This window comes from Pithys albifrons, chromosome 4 (assembly GCF_047495875.1).
Source record: "Pithys albifrons albifrons isolate INPA30051 chromosome 4, PitAlb_v1, whole genome shotgun sequence".
NCBI classification, from domain to species: Eukaryota; Metazoa; Chordata; class Aves; order Passeriformes; family Thamnophilidae; genus Pithys; species Pithys albifrons.
In genome coordinates this window covers 53,136,520-53,155,063 of record NC_092461.1, presented here as the reverse complement: position 1 = coordinate 53,155,063, position 18,544 = coordinate 53,136,520, and the positions used below count along the sequence as shown (strand labels likewise).

At 37.9% G+C, this 18,544-nt stretch overlaps 1 protein-coding gene across 3 annotated transcripts in view; it reads right to left on the bottom strand.

The window, feature by feature from the left end:
* TRIQK (triple QxxK/R motif containing) overlaps window positions 1-18,544 on the bottom strand; it is a 124,057-nt gene that overhangs the window by 18,522 nt on the left and 86,991 nt on the right. Inside the window, exons 4-6 of one of the 3 annotated variants that reach the window (XR_011697723.1) lie at window positions 5,878-6,291; window positions 5,209-5,376; window positions 39-736 (exon numbers count right to left, since the gene is read on the bottom strand). Coding sequence is in view for 2 of the 3 variants with exons in the window: in XM_071554190.1 (XP_071410291.1) it covers window positions 6,187-6,291 (105 nt within the window). In the remaining variant the exon portion in view is untranslated. Of the gene's footprint in view, window positions 1-38; window positions 737-5,208; window positions 5,377-5,747; window positions 6,292-18,544 lie in introns of those variants that run through there. The other 2 variants (XM_071554191.1, XM_071554190.1) reach the window with 2 other exon arrangements.

Here is an 18,544-nt window from a genome sequence, read left to right as displayed (position 1 = left end):
AGGGCAATGAAACCTTACAGAGTGAGGGAAATTGCAGCATTGCAAAATCAGGTTGGACTGTTTCAGAATTGCTTTTTTAACAACCTTTATTTTTTTTCCAGTTCCCTTGGTTTTCCTTAGAAAAATACTTTCCCTCACATTTACATTCATCCTCTTCTTCTTTTAAATAATTGCACAAGGAGAAGACTAAGCAATTAACCTTGAGGGAATACCTAGATCAAAGGTTACTTTCAGGAGTATTTTTCTTAAATTTATTATTTTTTTTAAATATACAGTGCAAACAAGTTATCTATTACACAATAGAGAGGTAGAGCTGTCTCTGTATGAACTCAGACAGCTGGCATGAGGCAGGGTCCAGAAGGAACCCCCCACAAACCTTTCTCCAGAGTACAGAGGAAGAAATGAGCTCCTCCATGCTTCCAGGAGTCCTGCCTCTGCTTGGCTTCACAGGAGCTGGCAGGAGCATTGATGTGAGCTTCCACAGAGACAGAACTTTTCCCCAGGATATGAGATCCAGCATAGCATTGTTAAACACATCCTGAAACTCTGCCACTTCTCATGAAAAAAGAATTGGAGGTGGTTTCTCCATTCTTCTCTGCAGAGAGGGAAGCTACTCGCACTGTTTGTAATACATCCAAATATCTTCTTCAAACAAAATATTTCCCTTGTGTAGCAGCTCAGCCAAAAACCTGGAGGAAACCTTGGTACAGCTTTCCCTCTGAGATGACAGTCCTTACTGGAAAAAATCAGAGCGAGTAATTCTGTTACTGGGAAAGACATTGACATCAGCGATGTGGGGTGGCAGAGTAAGAAAGGGGAAAAATAGTTGAAATGCTATTGTTTCTAAAATAAAATCTAATCACTTCTTGGTCTTTTTTAAAGGACTGAAGATGCACTCAGATTTTTTATGTATACACATGTAGATAGATATATAGTTGATTTATACAAATATATTACGTATGTTAGGCATTAAAAACCTAGCTAGTTGTGGAAGTCTGTTTATTTTACCAAGAAAATGTAGATTAAGATCCTTGAGGGCAGGAACTTTTTCTTTTCAGTCATGCATAAGGAACCCAGGATAATACCAGAGATTCCTGGGCAGCACAGTTGCATAAAATGTAGCTTACCCTTCTTGTCCACTGCACTATTTGCTATCACTTGTGTCAGTAAGGACATGCCTACCTTTTTCTTCCTAGTTACTTCTCAAAGCTTTGCTGCTCTCACATTTAAAAAAGTTAAAAAAACCTAAAAGTCACTAAACCAATAAAGATAATTTGCAGTGCTTCAGAAACTCAAGTTCAGTAGGCTTTCTGTTTATGGTTGTTGCACAGACAGCTACTTCTTGTCTTTTTCTAACTGAAGTGGTCGCACTGAAGGGAAGACAAATGTTGAAGCTTTCCACCCCTATTCTAAGTCAGCTGGCCTGTGAGCAGCAGAGCTAGCCAAGCCAGGAACCCACATACTCTAATCCAGCACAGATCTTCCCACAATAGCTCCAGTTCCTCCTTCAAGTTATTCCTCTACATATTAGTGGTTCTTCTACCCATTGGATGGACAAATAAGTAACAGCTTGTGTGGTGGCATTTTGTGAAACAGGCATCCAGAAGTTTATTGAGGAATACACATCTGTTCCTTTACTGGTCCAGCCACACAGCTGCTGGGGTCATGCTCCAGACGCACTCCCAGCTGAGGTATTAGTTTTGGCTATCCTCTTCTATCTTAGTAAATTTTCATTGATTTGGTACATTCCTATCTTTGAAGCCAGTTTTGACAGAAAGCGGTAAATGGGCCCAGACAGGGGAGATAAGTGGGCTAAGATTTTGTGATTCCGTAAATCTTTTCACATAAAACTAAAAATGCCTACACTCAAAAAACATCTTTTAAAAGATATTTTATCCACCAAATTTTCCACACAAGTGGTTAATGTGCCACAAGGAGCAGAAATCTGGATGAAGGTGTTTTCAGACTACTTTTCTTGGATGCAGAGTCTATTTTTTCACTTCCATATTAAACAAAAGAGCCAGTCATATGGAGGTTAATAAAGTGAACACAAGGGAGATGTACCTCCAAATTGGAGCCAGACGGTGAATAACACAGCAGGAATGTACTCAAACCTTGGTACCAGCTCGTGACAAGGTCTGCTCTCTGTCTTAGTCCTTGGTTTTTGGAAAAAAACTTCAGGAGCTAAGAGAAAAACTTTCAACCTGACAAATACTCCTTGGCTGGAAAAGGCTCCTGTTTTAATTCAGCACAGATGTGACTTGTAATGAAATCATTATGGCTTTGCAGCTGCATGGATGATACAAACACTTTTAAAGGAATAAATGACTCAAAATGCTTTATTTTCACTGCACCATTATGCATGACCTTTGCTGGGGTACAATCCTAAAACCAGCTACAATGCTGTTTATGGTTACTTGTCTGTTATCCAGTCGAATCTTGGGAGAAATGGGGCAGCCTGACTCCTGCTACATGAAAAAAGAGAACAGGCCATACCTCCCAGGTGGGACTTAGCTCTTTGCAGGATTAGTGCATGGTGAGCATAGACACCAAAGGTAAACAAAAAGGTAAATGCACCAGACAGCAAACAGCAAAGAAACACTGGGTCACATTAACACCGAGTCACTAGATAACACTGAAAACTAGGTCAATGTGAGGAACACTGGGAGCTTTATCTACAGCATTCTCCAGAAATTAAGCTGGATCTAAGGGCTGGCTATTTGGCTTGCATTCAGACACCTGCCTCACAAAGGCACAGAGTTAAATTGTAAACATAATTTCTTCCCTTTGCTTCATGTCTCAGTTCTGCTGGACAAGAGACAAGACAGACACCTGTGTAATAAGCTTTTATTTTTCTCTGTTTAGTCAGGTAGCATCTTCTTCATCTCACCTAGCTTCTGTCTGAATAGAGTCAACTAGTTTCCCTTCACATAACAGCATCTCTGGAGCTAATTAACCACAAGTACCTTAGGATGGGATAAATCAGCTCCTAGAGAGAGTCTGTCTCTTTCCGTACAGAGAAGCTCAGACTAGACAGTTTTCAGATAGCCATTAAGGTGCAGCAAATCCCACCCTTATTATATACAACCCCAGTGAGTAATTAAAAAAATAATACTGAAGATCAAGCCTATCTTTTCCATCTCACAGAACCAGCACTGCTGTTCTACACACACAACTTAAAGTCACTTTTAGTTAAGACCTTTCAGTCCAGCTTCCTTCTTGCAATCCCTTTTTGTATGTTTCTGCATACACATAATTCTCCTGATTTATTTCAGATTTGTTCCCTTACAGGGAAGAAGAAATCAAGCCCCTGTGGTCAACATTTTCTTTCACCCAAAATGCCCTATACTGACACTGCACTTGACTGGCCCCAATTCAGCAGAGCACTTATCCATTTATTTAAAGACTGCTGAATCAAGGCCAGGGGTACCATCCTGTGCTCAGCAGTGAACTAATAAGCCAAGTATTGTGGAGTCAAGTCCAACATGCTGATAAATTCACATTTATCACCTTAGATTCCTTGAAGCCTCCACATTTCTGCAAAAATTTGGACTTTTACTGATTATACCCTTGGTACCAGAGGTGTAAGGTTTTGCATTTTCTTATTTACTCAGGGAAGTTTTAAAAAATATTTACCAATGTCCATGTAAATCATTGGTACAACAGCCTCCAATAACTGAGCTGTAAAATGTATGTAATATGTAGAGCATGTGGAAATAAAGGAAGTACTGTAAGGGAAAAGTTCATTTCCAAGAGTAACAAAGAAAAGGAAATAGGAGAACTCTGGACAACTGATGAGAGAGCCTTAAACAATTCTGTTTAAAGGGAGAGAGTTTAAGTTATTATTCTTTAGCAAATCATCCTGAATGAATTTCATCATTCTTGATTCAAATGTGTTTTTTGACACTTTAATTATGAAGAAACCATTCCTGAACTATACAATATGACCAGAGATGCCATAAGTTTAAGTAAAATGCTATTACCACTTCATTTTGCAAAATTCACAGTCTTGTTCAAATTAAACAGCATTTCTCCACAATAGATGAAATGAATATTATAAAAATGAAATTGCATGCATGTCTTCAGGAACATTTTAATCATTTTATGCCTTATATACCTACATATGCATGTGTGTGTGTATATGTATATATCAAGAATGGCATGCTGGTAACTTTCATTTTAATGAGTAAGTCTTTTTCCCCACAGTAATATACCTTCTTATGTTCTTGAAAATGAGAAACATTCACCACAGCAGTATAACGAAGCAATGTGTGCTAAGACAGGGTATATAGGTAACAGATTTCTAGTACCACATTACACCACCCACTTAACTAAAATACAGAGGACTCTATGCATTCACGTAATTTTATTGCTTGTACCCTCCTGCTCCCTATTTATTATTGAGCTACCACATTTGGACAACTTTGTTGCAGAATAAAGCACAATCAATCTGCACAGTACAATGTTTACCTCTTGCCCCTCATCTTTTTTTTTTTGAGATTCCCTTCCCTTTTCTAGTCATAAATCATGTTTACAGGCTCTGAATGATTAGTTCCCAGTTTGTTACCCTTTTTAAATTTACACAAAAAACTTGAGCTAAATTTGTTTTTCTTTAATAAATATGTGTTTCTGAATAACTCAGTGTAAGCAGTTACTTCAGGCATTACATAATATTCTACCTCAATTGATAACATTTTCAGCCTGTAAGTCAGGTTCTAAATTTGCATGACAAGGACAGAGCACATGACAAATAAACTAATGACTTGCTTTACAAATTTATAGACCTTTCTCATTCCTATAATGCTAGAAAAACAGAAAGCTTTTGTGCTAAAGTATCCTGATTCCAATACATTGCAAACTGTGTTTTGCATTTACCAGGATCTGTGTTCCTCTGCCAAGTGGTAAATTTTAGGTGGTAAAAGGCTGCTGCAGAGGGTACAAGACATAAAAAGAGACAGACTGTAAGAAGCCCTTTTCAACAATGGCCAGAAATGAATTGGAGTACTTTGCTCTATTACATATATATTAAAATACAGTAAGAAAAAAAAAGCCTTTAAAAAATCTTTCCTTAGGGAACTGGGCATGCATTTGTAGAACTTCTTTTCTTATAAGCTGTCCTAAAGTCAGTTTTGGCTGAGGGAGACAAGCAAGATGATAGCTGCTAAACAGAAGCAAAAGCACAGCAACAAACCAAGTGTTCCACATTACCTCACTTCTTCATTTTCACATTCAGGGTAGACAAACGTGCAGATTTAAAAAAAAATAGTCTCATTACACTGTAGGCAAATATGTTGATATTTTCATCCCACTGGCATTAAGGCAGCTTAGGTTTTCACTGAGTTTCTCAGTTCCTTACTATACCTCCTTTGTTTAGCTCTATTAAAATACAGAACATGCAAAAGTGTATTAATTCAAATTGTGCAGTTGTATATACACAGACTGACCTGATTTATAAGAACAGTCTTCAGTAAGTACTTAACACCTTGAATCTCCAGCTCAGCTGCACTCAAATGACTTATATTGGACTCAATTCTCACCGCAGCTTGCTCAAATACAAAATCCCCTGTTGTTCAGGAGGCTGGTGGCTAATCAAATGCCAACCAATTAATGAAAAATAAGAGGTAAGATACCAGCTACACTGAAAACCACCATCCAGCACAACAGGAAACAAAGCTGAGTGAAATTATAATTTCAGAATGCTATTATTAATTTGCAATTGAAAAAGGAAAACCAGCCTTGTGGTTAAGAACCTGTAATAAGACTTGAGAACAGACACACAACCTGCTTTGTGGTTATGTTGAAGTTTCCCTGAATAACTTTGTGCTAGCCAATTTATCTTCCCTGTCATTTCCCCATATATGACATAATGATACTTACACCTGTTTCTCTTCCTGTCTCTCTGTCTTCTTTCCTCACCTTCAACCACAGAAATACTGGAACAGGGGCTCCTTTCTCCTAAATACCTGTTACTTTTTCTTCCTTTTCATAAAAGATACCACACAGGGTTTAGGTTAAAGAAATCTGAAATGCAAAATTTTAAAATAATACTTCGGGGGTTTTTGTTTGGTTGTTTGTTGTTTTTTTTTTAATCTGTTAGTATTGCTAAAGAAAACCACTATCTGAGGACTTGGTGAAACTCTATCTATCTGCTATTCATAAAACACAAATGTTATGCATATTAAGATATTACCCATGTATTTCAACACTATTCAGCCTTACCACACTGCAAGTCCTAAGGTTGAGTCTGTAGAAATGCAACTTTTTCGGCAATGTCGAACTGTACAAAATCTTCTGCAAAATAAATAGAATTAGTTATGAATTAAACATGATTCAATCTTAAATAGGTCTGCATATATAATTTTACTATAAAATAAATAATAATTTTTATTTTCCCATTAAAAAAGCAGGGCTGTCTTTTGGTGGTTTTCCAAGGATTATGTTATGCAAAACATCAAAGTACAGGACCCACTTCATGAATATATATATCTTTTTTTTTTCCCAGCAACTTCAGCAATTATAAGAGTTACCCAATTTTTTTTCTCTACACTGAAATATATTAATTAAATGGAGAGTATGCATGTGTGTTACACCACAAGGGGTTGAATAGATAAAAGCTTTTTTTACCCATATAAGTAGACCATACCAACTGGCCTACCTGAAAGACTTAGTTACTCTTACATAAATATAAATCAATGAAGGCTACATTTAATATTATTATTAAGGGAGGGAAAGGCAGAAATGTCTGAGTACACACAGAAAAAAAACACAACAAACAAAATCCCCCAAAAAACCAAACTAAAAAGGCTTTAAAAATAGTTTTCCTTCATTTTATCAGTATGTACAGTATGGTATATCCCAACACATTGAACACAGTAATATATATGTGCATTAATGGATAAATACCCAGAATACACTTGCTTCTAATGCCTTACAGATGGTTCTCCACTAGTTATTTACATCTTGCTATACGGAGGCTATGATGCTCACTGCTTTGATGATAATTTCAGTTACTGTTTTGATGACTCTGAATAACTTTGAAGCACTTCAAGGTGATGCTCTGTTCCACTTACAAGTTCTCTCTTGTTCTTATATATGTGCTTAGCACACAAATTGGAAGATTTCTATTTACAGGTCAGACACTAAGTGAACAATAATTTGTATTGGATAATCTAAAGAATAAGTAACTTATGCTTCCTATTAATTGTTTACATAATTGACCAGTCAAAAATGCAGAATTGAAGAATGATTTCTCTGCTTGCAACATTTGTGTTGCTTTCTTAAGTCTGCGTGAATAACTACATTCAACAACTATTCAAAGTGTTTCAGGACTAAATCTCACACTAACCCTCTAATCTACACTATTCTACTGGAATGACTTTAAAAAATAGTTGAAGCATCATTCCCTGTAGATTGGTTTTCTTTATCAAAACTTTTATTTTTTATAACAAAAGGTACTTCATAAGAAAAAATTATATTATTTAATGTAATTGAAAAAAGCAATGCTATATCAATCATTAATAAGAGAAATAACTGATTTCATAATTCAGAGTAATTTTCCAAGCAGATATATTTTTAATACATAATTTCTATTGTTTAGATCTAACTGTGAAGTCAATTTACATTATATACTCTTTTCTGATCTTCCTGGAAGAAGAATGATACAAATCAGAAGAGCAAAGCACTTTAGAAATGGTCTTGGAGGAGTGGAAGAGAAGACTTTTTGTAGTTTAAAGGTGAAAGAAGGCTTCTGAAGAAACTTCCAAATTACTTTGTTCCTCTGAGTCAGTTTAATCCCTTGGAGAGAATATCTTCTGGGGTGACTTCCTTGAACCTTTGTGACCAATGCAATAAAACACTGAAAGACCTAGAGATTACAAAAGAGAGTCTTGAAACTAAAAAGAGTGTTCCTCAGGGCTATAAGTTACACCAACAGAGTGAGAATGAATCCCAATGGGAAGGGAAGATCCTGTATCCTAACCATTAATTATCTGCTTTCTCAATCTACTCCCATTATGATTGTAATACTTTCCAAATGCAGCTCTCCTTTTTTGTGCCTGCAGCAATGTGCATTGTTTCCTGTTTGACAAAACCCTTCTTGTTTAGGAATCACAGGCTATGTAAACTGCATAAAGAAAAGGATAAGATCTTTGTTGTGTTTATGCTAGACATTTCTCTTCTGTGTTTTATACAAATGATTTGCCCATTGAACCCCACAATGTTCCAATAGTTTAACTTAAGAAACACTGATCTACATATCTAAATGCCGCTTTATTCTGTGCACTGCTTTATCCACTCTATGTGTCTTCATTATGCTTGTTCTTCCCTGTTATTTGAAAATAAAAGAAAACCAATTTTCTTCTTGGGTACAACCGAGAACACCAAAACCTTGCTCAGAATAATCCACATGAATAATTTAGATCACAGAGAAATACAGTGCATATGTTTGAAAAAAAGAGGAACGTGTTTAATGCTGCAGATCATACAACTCGCCTCCACCTCATACTAGGAGCATTGTTTACTGGTACAACATGAACTGCAGACCACACGAGCCTGTTGAAGGCACCACAGTCATATCCCTCGATTTACTGCCTGACCAGCCCATGCCATGTTTGCCTGAAGCCAGACACAGGCTCTTGGCACAGGAACTAAATGCTGTGGCCTCTAGTTGTAGAAAACCTCCCTAGTCTTGCCAGGGTTGCTCTGGCTCTGTTGTTGCACTTGCACTGATAACAGAGCATTTCTTCCAGCCATGGTTCTGGGCCTTGAAAAACACAGGAAAGATAGATTTCAAGAAAGCAATAAGACATGAAATACACACCTGTAATTTCACAACGATGTCATATTTAATTTTATGCCTGTATTCTACATGACCATGTATAGTGTACACAAATTTTAAAGGCTTTCATCATTTTTTGCTCATGTTTTCGCCTTTTCCCAAGGGTGCAAAATTACCAGAGCACTCAGACTCCCTCAGTTGGCTTTGCTGAATACCAGTTTTACTAAAGCCTCACTCCTAAGTATATAAAGTATAATCCAGTAATGGCTCAGCTGTTAATGAAATGTAAGAAAGAACAGCAAAAAAAAAAAAAGAACAAGGCCTATAGTTTGTGAAAGGATTTGTGGGAATTGGGGAACAATTACCATTCACTAAGACACTTGTTTTGCCAACTGCATATATTCTGTCTCCATGAAGACCCTAATCCACAATGCTGAAATAGTCTTTCAGAGATGGCCAGTGTTTTGAGGGGTTTGTTGTTACAAAGGCAAGCAAGATAATCAAGAATTATTCAATCTTTTAGTAATAGATACACTGTTTTGAATTGGGGATGTTTTTAAATGATTTTGCAGTTTTTCAATATCCTTTTTCTTTGCTTTGATATTTTTTCTCAAAAAAATACTTGGGTCAGATTTTATTTTTAGGATTTTCTGTTTAATTTGCTAATATTTTTAAAACACAGAAGAAAAGTGGCAATAGAGTAATCATTTTATATTAAGCAACAGCAGAAGAGTCATGAAGTGGAATCACAGTGTTCTTCATTTACAAAACACTTTTTTATCCCAAACACCTGCATCTTTCCCCAGGCTGAGGGAGCATTTTGACTTAAAACAGAATGTTAGAAGCTCTAGTGCATTATTGCTTCAGATCACCTACAGCCAACTGATTCTGGTGCCAATTAATGTTATTACCACCTAATCAAATGCTACTTAATGCAAACTGTGGGCTATATACTTGGCTTTGTATACCACCTGAGATTCACAATTGAATAAAAGGGCAGTTCACAGAAACTGCAAATATTACACTAGTTTTCAAGCCAGACCGAAAATTCAAAAAAGTTGTATGTATTTCAAGAGGGAGATTTTATTATAATTATTTTCAATGTAATATTATGTGCAAAGGTCATATTGTCAAGGGTATCACAGGTTTAGAGGGTTCAAAAGCAAAAAGTCAAGTAGGACTCACTCCTTGTTCTGTAGGAATATTCTCAAAATTGGAGGTGGGGGAGGGGTGGACTAGACAATCTTCAGAGACACCTTCCAACCTCAGCTGTTCTGTGATCCTCTAATAATTAGCATTCCAGGTGGTGGGTATGCAGCAACGATATACAACCAGCCATGGTACACAGCCTTCTCACAGCCATGTAAATGGTGGTTCACATGACAAATCCAAGGCATCTTCCTTTTCACCTCTATCTTCCTGAGAAAATACCTAAAACAGCAGCTTTTAATCTAAGGTGACATCTTCTGAATTTCTCCTATCTTCTTTGTAATTATTACTACAATATTAACAGTAAATGAACAGACATGGCAAGCTTGGGCTTCCTGCACTGAGTCCAAATTAATGAAAAAGTTCTGACAAACTTTTGGACAGCCCTAATGCCATGTTCTTTGTCCTACCAAGGGACAAAACCAGCATAAACTCATGAAGTTTAAACAATGTAGTTAATTATTTGGCTAATTTAATGTAAATAAATACTCATTCTTGATCCAGATAAAATCTGGACTTAACAGACCAGATACTATACTGTGCGGCCACCACCTTCCTGCAAAGGGGAGTAAGTGCTTCTCACATTCCCAGAGGAAATCATCCTATCAACATGCTTTCATCAGGATTTTATGGTTCAGAGAAAACAGTATAGTTCTCCACCTCTGATGCAGTATCAGAAAATCTTCACACAAAAGTACCTGAATGCAGATTGAACCCTTCCCAGGATACCATTAAATTTGAATGGGAGCGGAGCTGCAGTAGCTGGGCCTGTATAATGTATTGGGTTAGTTGTAATCCTGTCAGAGAATATGTGATCACTATCTGATACATTATTTGAAACCCTGCCAAAACATACTTGAGAAGTAAGTTATCTCACAAATTATTTCTGAATAATTTCTATTATAATTAAAAGTCCACTTTATATACACTAGGCATTTTATTTCCTTAATTATTTTCAAACTGCTCCTGAATGGTTTATGCATTCATCCCCAAACACAACAGGCTGTTATTCCCCACTGAAATATAGCATATGCTGAATATTAACTATTTGAATATCTAAAGTATAAATATTCTCTTCTAATATCTGCTGACCAAAGTTTTCATTATCAATTACGCATGACTAGGGAAGTTTCCTACTATAGGAAGAAAGGAGCAATGTCATACTGGCAGGTATGCTCTACATGTTGCATGCTATGTGATGGCTTAAGTACAGAAACATTTTGGACAATACACCTGTATTAGTAGTTGACTTACACTTGACATGATTGCCAAGGATTCTCCAGCTGGAAGGGCAATGTCCACCAGGAGACCACATTGGGTCTTCAGGCCTTGTGGAATCCTATCTCCAAGCTGTGTTTGATTTAAGTTCATCGTGCCCAGACCTTAACTGCTGATACTCTCTTGATTTTGTAGTCCTCTTCGCTTACCTTTGAGAGCTACCTTGAGAAATTTCTCTCAGAGATTTTAACAATTGAGTGTTAATGCCTACTGCTTCTATTCTTCTCTTCAGCACTATTTTCTAGTGAAATATAGATACAACTATATACATTTAAACAATATCCTCAGTACTCTCATCTAAGTGCCCAAAAGCTTTTAAATTAATGACATTCAATCCCTTAATAACACCTTTGTACAATCTTGAATATGGCAAAGAAACACTTCGAATTTTCTGTTTGAACTATTTGGATTTCATTACTGCATTGTGCATGACAACAATCCCCATAAAACAGGAAAAAACTTTTTTCCTATATAGTATCTTAGATTTTAAACAAGTTGAATTCTTTTTGGTAAAGCTTCATGCACCTATCAGGAATCATAAGATACACTTGAAATTGCACAGAAATACAGGAATTAGAGTTATAACTAAGAGAAAGGCAATAAAATCAGGAGTTTCTGTGTGTTCCAAATTCATATGTAATTCTCAAATGTAATGTTTCCCAATAATTTAAGAAGTATAAGTGAAAAAAATTTATACCAGAAAAACACAACCAGACAGCCAGACTGAGAAAAATGTGAAACAGTAAACTGGGGGGTTTATCTGGCCAACTTTTGAATAACCAGTAAGTTAGTAGTGCAAACTGCAGAGCAAAGTTTCAAGGTTTCTGAAGTTTCTTTTAAGGCTCTAATTGTAGCCTGTTAAGGAAGAATGGTCTTGTAATTATAGATGAAATTCTAAGACACACTTCCTAAAAAGAGCACAAGTAGTTCTTTTTGAAGTGAAGACAAGTCCATGTAAAAGAAAAAAAGTCGTATTTTGATGTAAGAAAATGTTGGCTATAGAATGTTCAAAAGCAAACAAAAGTTGCTCGGGAGTTAGATTTATTTTAATGAGCTTCCAGGAACATTTATGACATATCTGTCCCAGTGACCACAGGTAGATACTCCTGCTGGGTAACACTTGGCTGCTCCTGAATAAAACAGAAGAGAGCAAACAAACACAAGAGATGAAAGAAAAAAGGAAGATATTTATGTCAGGGTGCACTTAATGAACACCTGCACTTCACAGGCCTTGGTAACTATTTACCACCTTCTCCCCTCCAGATAAATATCTACTAAGAAATTAGTCCTCTTTCTGTATCACTGACAAATTAAATTAAACTCTTAAAGAGTGCTTGGAGGCGAACTATGCATAGGTTAATTTTCCTTTTTTGTATGTCAGGAAAATAACCATCATGGGAGCACCTAATTAAAAAGGACTCAACCCTTTGTGCACGGTCATGCTTGTTGCTTTACAACAGAATGACTATTGATCTGGACATGGAGAATGCAGTTAAACAGAGCTTCTGGCTTCAGTGTCCAACTGCTCGGGATCAGAGCACGCTAAAAGGTATCCATCAGAAAATGACCTATGTAAACTTTAAACTAGCCACAGGGAGAGAAATCACAAGGTATTATTACATATGGGAGAAAGGTCTCAACATCCTTTCCACCACTGCCAGTTTAGAAACTTGACCCATTTGTCCAAATCTACCTTCCTTCCTCTCCTTATTTGTGATGATGATTTATGCATGGGGGTATTGGGCCCATGTGAGACATTTATAAGCCCCAAACAAGTTATCCAAACTGGCTAGTAGCCTGAATGCAAGTTATATTTGTAGTTCATGTGCCACAGCTAACAGGGAAAAACAGCTAACACCTGACAGCAGGTGCTCAAAAGCTACTTTCACAGATAGTGTAGAAGAGCAGAAAAATAAGCAACACATTCTAGATACCGCTTAAAGAAACCTGATCAGAGCATGGGAAACAACCATTCTTCATTGCATACTGTAAGCCAAGCAGTTGCAGTTTAGCAACATGAGGCCGTAAGTTCCTCCATAGCTGTTGTTGTAGTTTGGGATTATTATGTAAATTCTCTCCCCTGCCACTAACTGCCCATGCCAGCAGTTAACAAAAGAAGTAGTTAACTGCTGATCACTTGGATGGCGGCAGGTTTGTCTCTTTTGTTTTTTTGGGGACATCTTTGTTTTCTTAGCTCGGCAGAAGGCGGGAGCGGTGGTGGCCGAGGAGGGAAGCTGCTCTGCTGGCTACTGCTGGGGCTTCTGGCTGAGACACTGTTTTTTTCTCCTTGGCGCTGCTGTTTCTCCCGGTTCCTGCATCTGGGATCCCGGCCTCTGTTGCAGTCTGAGCACCGCCTGCACTGACCACCGCCTGCACCGTCACAGCCTGCCCGCCCCGGCCGGGGCAGTGACCCGGGAGAGAGAGAGGTTTGCAGCTGCTTTTGCAGGACACGTGGTGGTTCCCCACTTTCAGCTTTCTTTTTCCTTCATCTGGGACAAGAGACACAGAGTTCATCTGAGAGCTAACCACTCGTCTGTCTCGCTGGAGAGGGACTGGGAACTACTGGGAACTCACTCCGCAGCCAGCTGGACTGTGACATTTGACACTACTTAAGTATAATTTTCCTCCTGGAGGAAAACCTGCTGGGTTTTGTTGTTGTTTGTTTTTTTTTCTTTCGTTTGTGGTGTTGGGGAAGTGGGTTGCACTAGTCTGTTTACATATATATATATATGTATATATATCAATCAGTTATCCTTCTTGTATTAAAATTCCTTTTCTTAAATTTGATAAAGAGTGGTGTGATTATCGTGGAGGAGGCCCCTCCCCTGCTTGTGGGTAAACATTTTGGTTTTTTACCCTCAAACCAAGACAGCTGTCCAGAGCAGAAGCTGAAATTCTGGTATGTCCAGCATACTATTGTTCAGGCTGGAATCTGTCCCCAAGAGAGTGTGCCATCCTGTCCATCAAATATGTCTGTGAATCACTGGTGTCCTTATGATATGACAAACATGATTGCCAGTACAGGACAACCTGTTTTTCAAAGATGCTCAAGGACTGGCAGGAAACTGGAATAGCTGAAAAGTTAACTTTAAATGCTAGAGGTAGAAGTCATCAATTAAATTCACTTAGGTGTCTAATCCAAATTAGCCACCTGAGCATATCCAGGAGTTTGTCCCACTCAGTTTGAAATCCTGACCACAGCCTGGGATGCCAGTTCCTCTGGAGAGGACTATTCATGTTCAGTGAGCATAAGTGGAAATTAAACATTAGTCTGGAATAGCCATGGAGGGTCAGATGGTTTATATTTGTTTTAGATTAAGACACTTACATTTAGGAACCCAAGTATGCATGTGCTACTCTCAGACTGAATACTGCCCTGAACTTTCTAGCCTAGCCTAGGAAAATTTTGCCTTCATGGGTTGAGGAAAAGCTACGCCTGGAATAATATTCTTCAAGATCTTCAATCAAACAGAAGTCTGTGCAGGAATATTTTAGCTCCTGACTAATCCAAATGAGTAATTTTCAGACTTTTAACCTTTGTGTGCAAAGAGCAACTCACAGCACAACCATAGAACAGCACTTCCTCAGCAAGTAATCCCCTATCACTTTTTGTTTTTTGTTTACAATATCCCAGAGTAAATAATTTCATTCTAGAAATATTTATGTTCTTTCCTTTATTCCTTCCATTCATCTCAGTCCCCTCTTTACTTTCTGCTACACCATAAATGATAGTGGTTTTTCTTCATCTTCTTTCTCTCCCTATTTCATAGCTTCAAATTACTCCTTTTCTGGGTGGTTATACAATCTTCTGCTGCACTGACCTGGATCTGAAGAAAACAGACCTTGTATTCTTTATTTTAAATGCTAAACAAGGAGAAAGAGGATGAACATTCAATTGGCAAAAGATTCTTCACACAGATTCTATATTCTATCTACTGAACATGCAGTTTTTGCATTCACAAATTTTGGATACAGAGTCATAGAAAAATACTTAAAAGAAAATAACAGTTCCGGTATTATTGCATTAATGTCAAAACAAATGTTCCATGCTTTGATAGCAAGAAAGTCAATCCATCACCAAGGGTCAATCGCTTTTGCTAAACGTGGCCTAGTTGTCATTAAAACAAATACACTGTTGTGACAAAAGCATCATAGAAATTATGCTCTGTGCCCTTACAAAAGAAGCCTTGACATCCTACAACAAAACTGGACCTTCTGTACCAAAGGCCAAAAGCGTCAAATACTCTGTGTACAACAGCAGAGAACAGGAGAGGTCAAAGTGCACTTCCTGGTGTCTTATGTCCTCATAATAGCTGCTAGTGAAAAAATGGATTATCCCAGGAAACTGACCATATACTACAAAGGCATAAAAAGGGCTCTCGAAGATCTTTGCCAGCCTGACAAGGGAAATCCTGACCTCAAGTCCTCAGTGTTTGAGCAGCCAGGTACCAAACTGCTTCACAGTCAACTTAAGACACTCCATGTGCTCTGCGCAACACCTGATTCTGGCCAAGCTTCAGTGCTACTGGGAAGTACATTACAGAATGTACAGATTCTGTCTTCTTTGGGAAGTGTGAATTTTCAGATTCTTTCAAACATATTGCAACATATTTGTCTCACAGTGTGTTGATACCAAAAAGATACTTGCTACACTGCAGTCTCCATAAACAAAATAATATATTGGCTCAAACTGAAAATAAGACTAATTCAATATAGAAATTTATAGACAACACACAACACTTAAATTAATTTTAAAGGCTGCACTTACAGTCCCCCTTGGGTTAAAACTTTTCTAACACATCAGGGAGAATCAAGCAAACAAAGTCTATGTTTTTGCATAGAGTGTTTTATGTTCAATACTTCAATATTTATGTGTGCCATTATTTACCCTACACAAAAATATAGTCTTTGTGTGTTTCATTTATTCAGCACTTCAGAATTGCTAATACCCATGGGTATATTACACCCACAGGTTTATTCCTCTGGCAATGCTTACTTCAGAAAAATAAAATTTTTACATTTTAAATTAAAGCTAGCTCTAATTTGCAATTGTAATGTACTGTCAGAGATTATTATACAGTATGTGTGCCAAAGGAGCTGCCTTATGCTGGTAAGGTACACTATCATACGGGCTGCTGTGAATGAATGTGACACATGAGAATGGGGCAAAAGATACATCAAGTAACTCAGGTTTCTAACTATAACAACTCCACACTGCTAAAGTAATTTCAGATGTGGTTGATAATCTCCTAGAACCCATCAATCTCTTCAGCCTCGCAAGGAAACATCACTCACAGACCACTCACCTGCGAAACAAACAATGTCTTTGTAATTATGCAGAAAAAGTGATGTCCCCAGGGTATCTTCCTTTTTGAATAGCCTTGGTATTAGCTCTTCTGTTGTAGATTTATCAAAGAATCTTTCTGGCTATATTGCATAAACAGAAAATCCTCCATGACCCAGTTACAAATTTTCATCTTCATACTGAGCCTAGACCTATGCTAGGTGCCAGTGTCAATGATCTTTATTCCAATAAACCACTCTGAAATGTGGCTTCCACCCCGGTCTCTCTGCAGTGCGGGCCTGCTAAACTACCATTGTTTAGTCCCACTCTCACATCAGGGAAGCTCCTGATCCATCGCTATCCTTCCCTTTCTTCAGAGCTAGAAGCAGGACAACAGGTATAGCTTGGCTATACCATCTCCTGTACCCACTTCTATATTGCAAGTGGTGAAAAAAAGGTTCGCTCTGGATGATGCTGTTCTTAGTTAATAAATCTTCAGAGTGTTACTGTTTCTCAAGGGGTAGTTTGTTGTCCTTAATGCAGCAGGAACAAGAGAGTTCAAGCTCCTTGGTAGCTTTCTGTGTCCTGCAGAAAGAGACTGCCCATCCCCCATAGACAACCACAAGGGTTCACAGGGTTTGTGGTTTGAAACAGGGCAGATGCTCCTACAGAGCACTTCTAGAGGTCAGAGGCAGAGGTGCCGAGGGTTCTCTTACACTGATTATGTGCATTGTCTGGTTGCATTTTAGAAGAGTGTCTTTAAAAGGCATGTATGAAAACAGAGCTCTTTGCCATTGAGTATTGTTTGTTGCCAGTGACTGCGGCACTGCGAGTTACTCTCCCTGATGTGGTCTACCAAATATTTCCTGCTTAAAACCAATAAGCTGTGAGAGTGTTATTTGTTCCCCCACCTCCCACTTTTTCTAATTTTCACTGCAAACACAGCTTATTTACACTCTGTCTCTTTTGAAAATCAAGTGTCAACCAAGTGCTAAACTGCTGCTATTTGCCAATGTTTCATTAACACCTTATTAACTTCCAACAGCTGAAGGTGACTGGACCCTCACCTCTGTTTATTTCTTCAAAGTAACAGTTAACTGAAGCATCAGGATAGAGGCACCCCTGTAAATATGACTGAAAACAAATATGCACGAAGAATATAATCAGGCACAACTTCAGATCTGCTACCAGACACATCTAGTTAATTTTATGCACAGTCACATACTATCAAGTTTGGAGCTCAGATTCTTATTAGAGATGATAATAAAGATCTCTGTGTGCTTCCGCCCGCCCTCCCTAATCCACATCAGAAACTGGCTAAAACAGAAAAAAAAATTGTAAAAATTATGTCACCAGTAGTTTGTTCTTTCAGTTTAAATATGAGGTATAAAGGTGTGATCCTCCTGTCATGTAAATCAGCACAGCACTGATTCCTAGAAAAACTGTAGTGTTTTACACAGCTGAGCCTCCAGCCTGTGTATATGCACTCTTCTATATTGAATCCCAGTCCGTGTAGATAGAACTGTAAAAGAAAGAAAGAACAAATCAAACAAACCAACCAAACAAGCAAACAATAACAAAAAAGGTAAAACCCAAGACTCCCAGAGCAGGGAAACAGGAAACCTCCTCCTTCAGAGGGATCCCTGAGAAATTAAAACCTGTCTTTAGCTTTACCCTATTTAAATCCCTGCCATAGTCTCTCTCTCCATTCGCCCCCTTCTGCATTCCCATCTAATTTGAAAGGAAAGGGACAGGAGCTTAGAAATATATGTTTGCTATATCTCTCTGTCTCTGTTTTTCATTTTATGAACAAATATTTCCTGCTGTTCTTTGTCCCACCCTTCCTGACTATAATTCTGCACAGTGGAAAAAGGAACCAATTTGATGGAAAGCAATATAGAGAGATTTTTACTCCTCTGCCCTATTTAGGCAGTCTTTTGAGCTTTACTAATGTCAGAGGAGCTGGAGCTGTTCTGTTTGCTCTCGAGTCCATAATT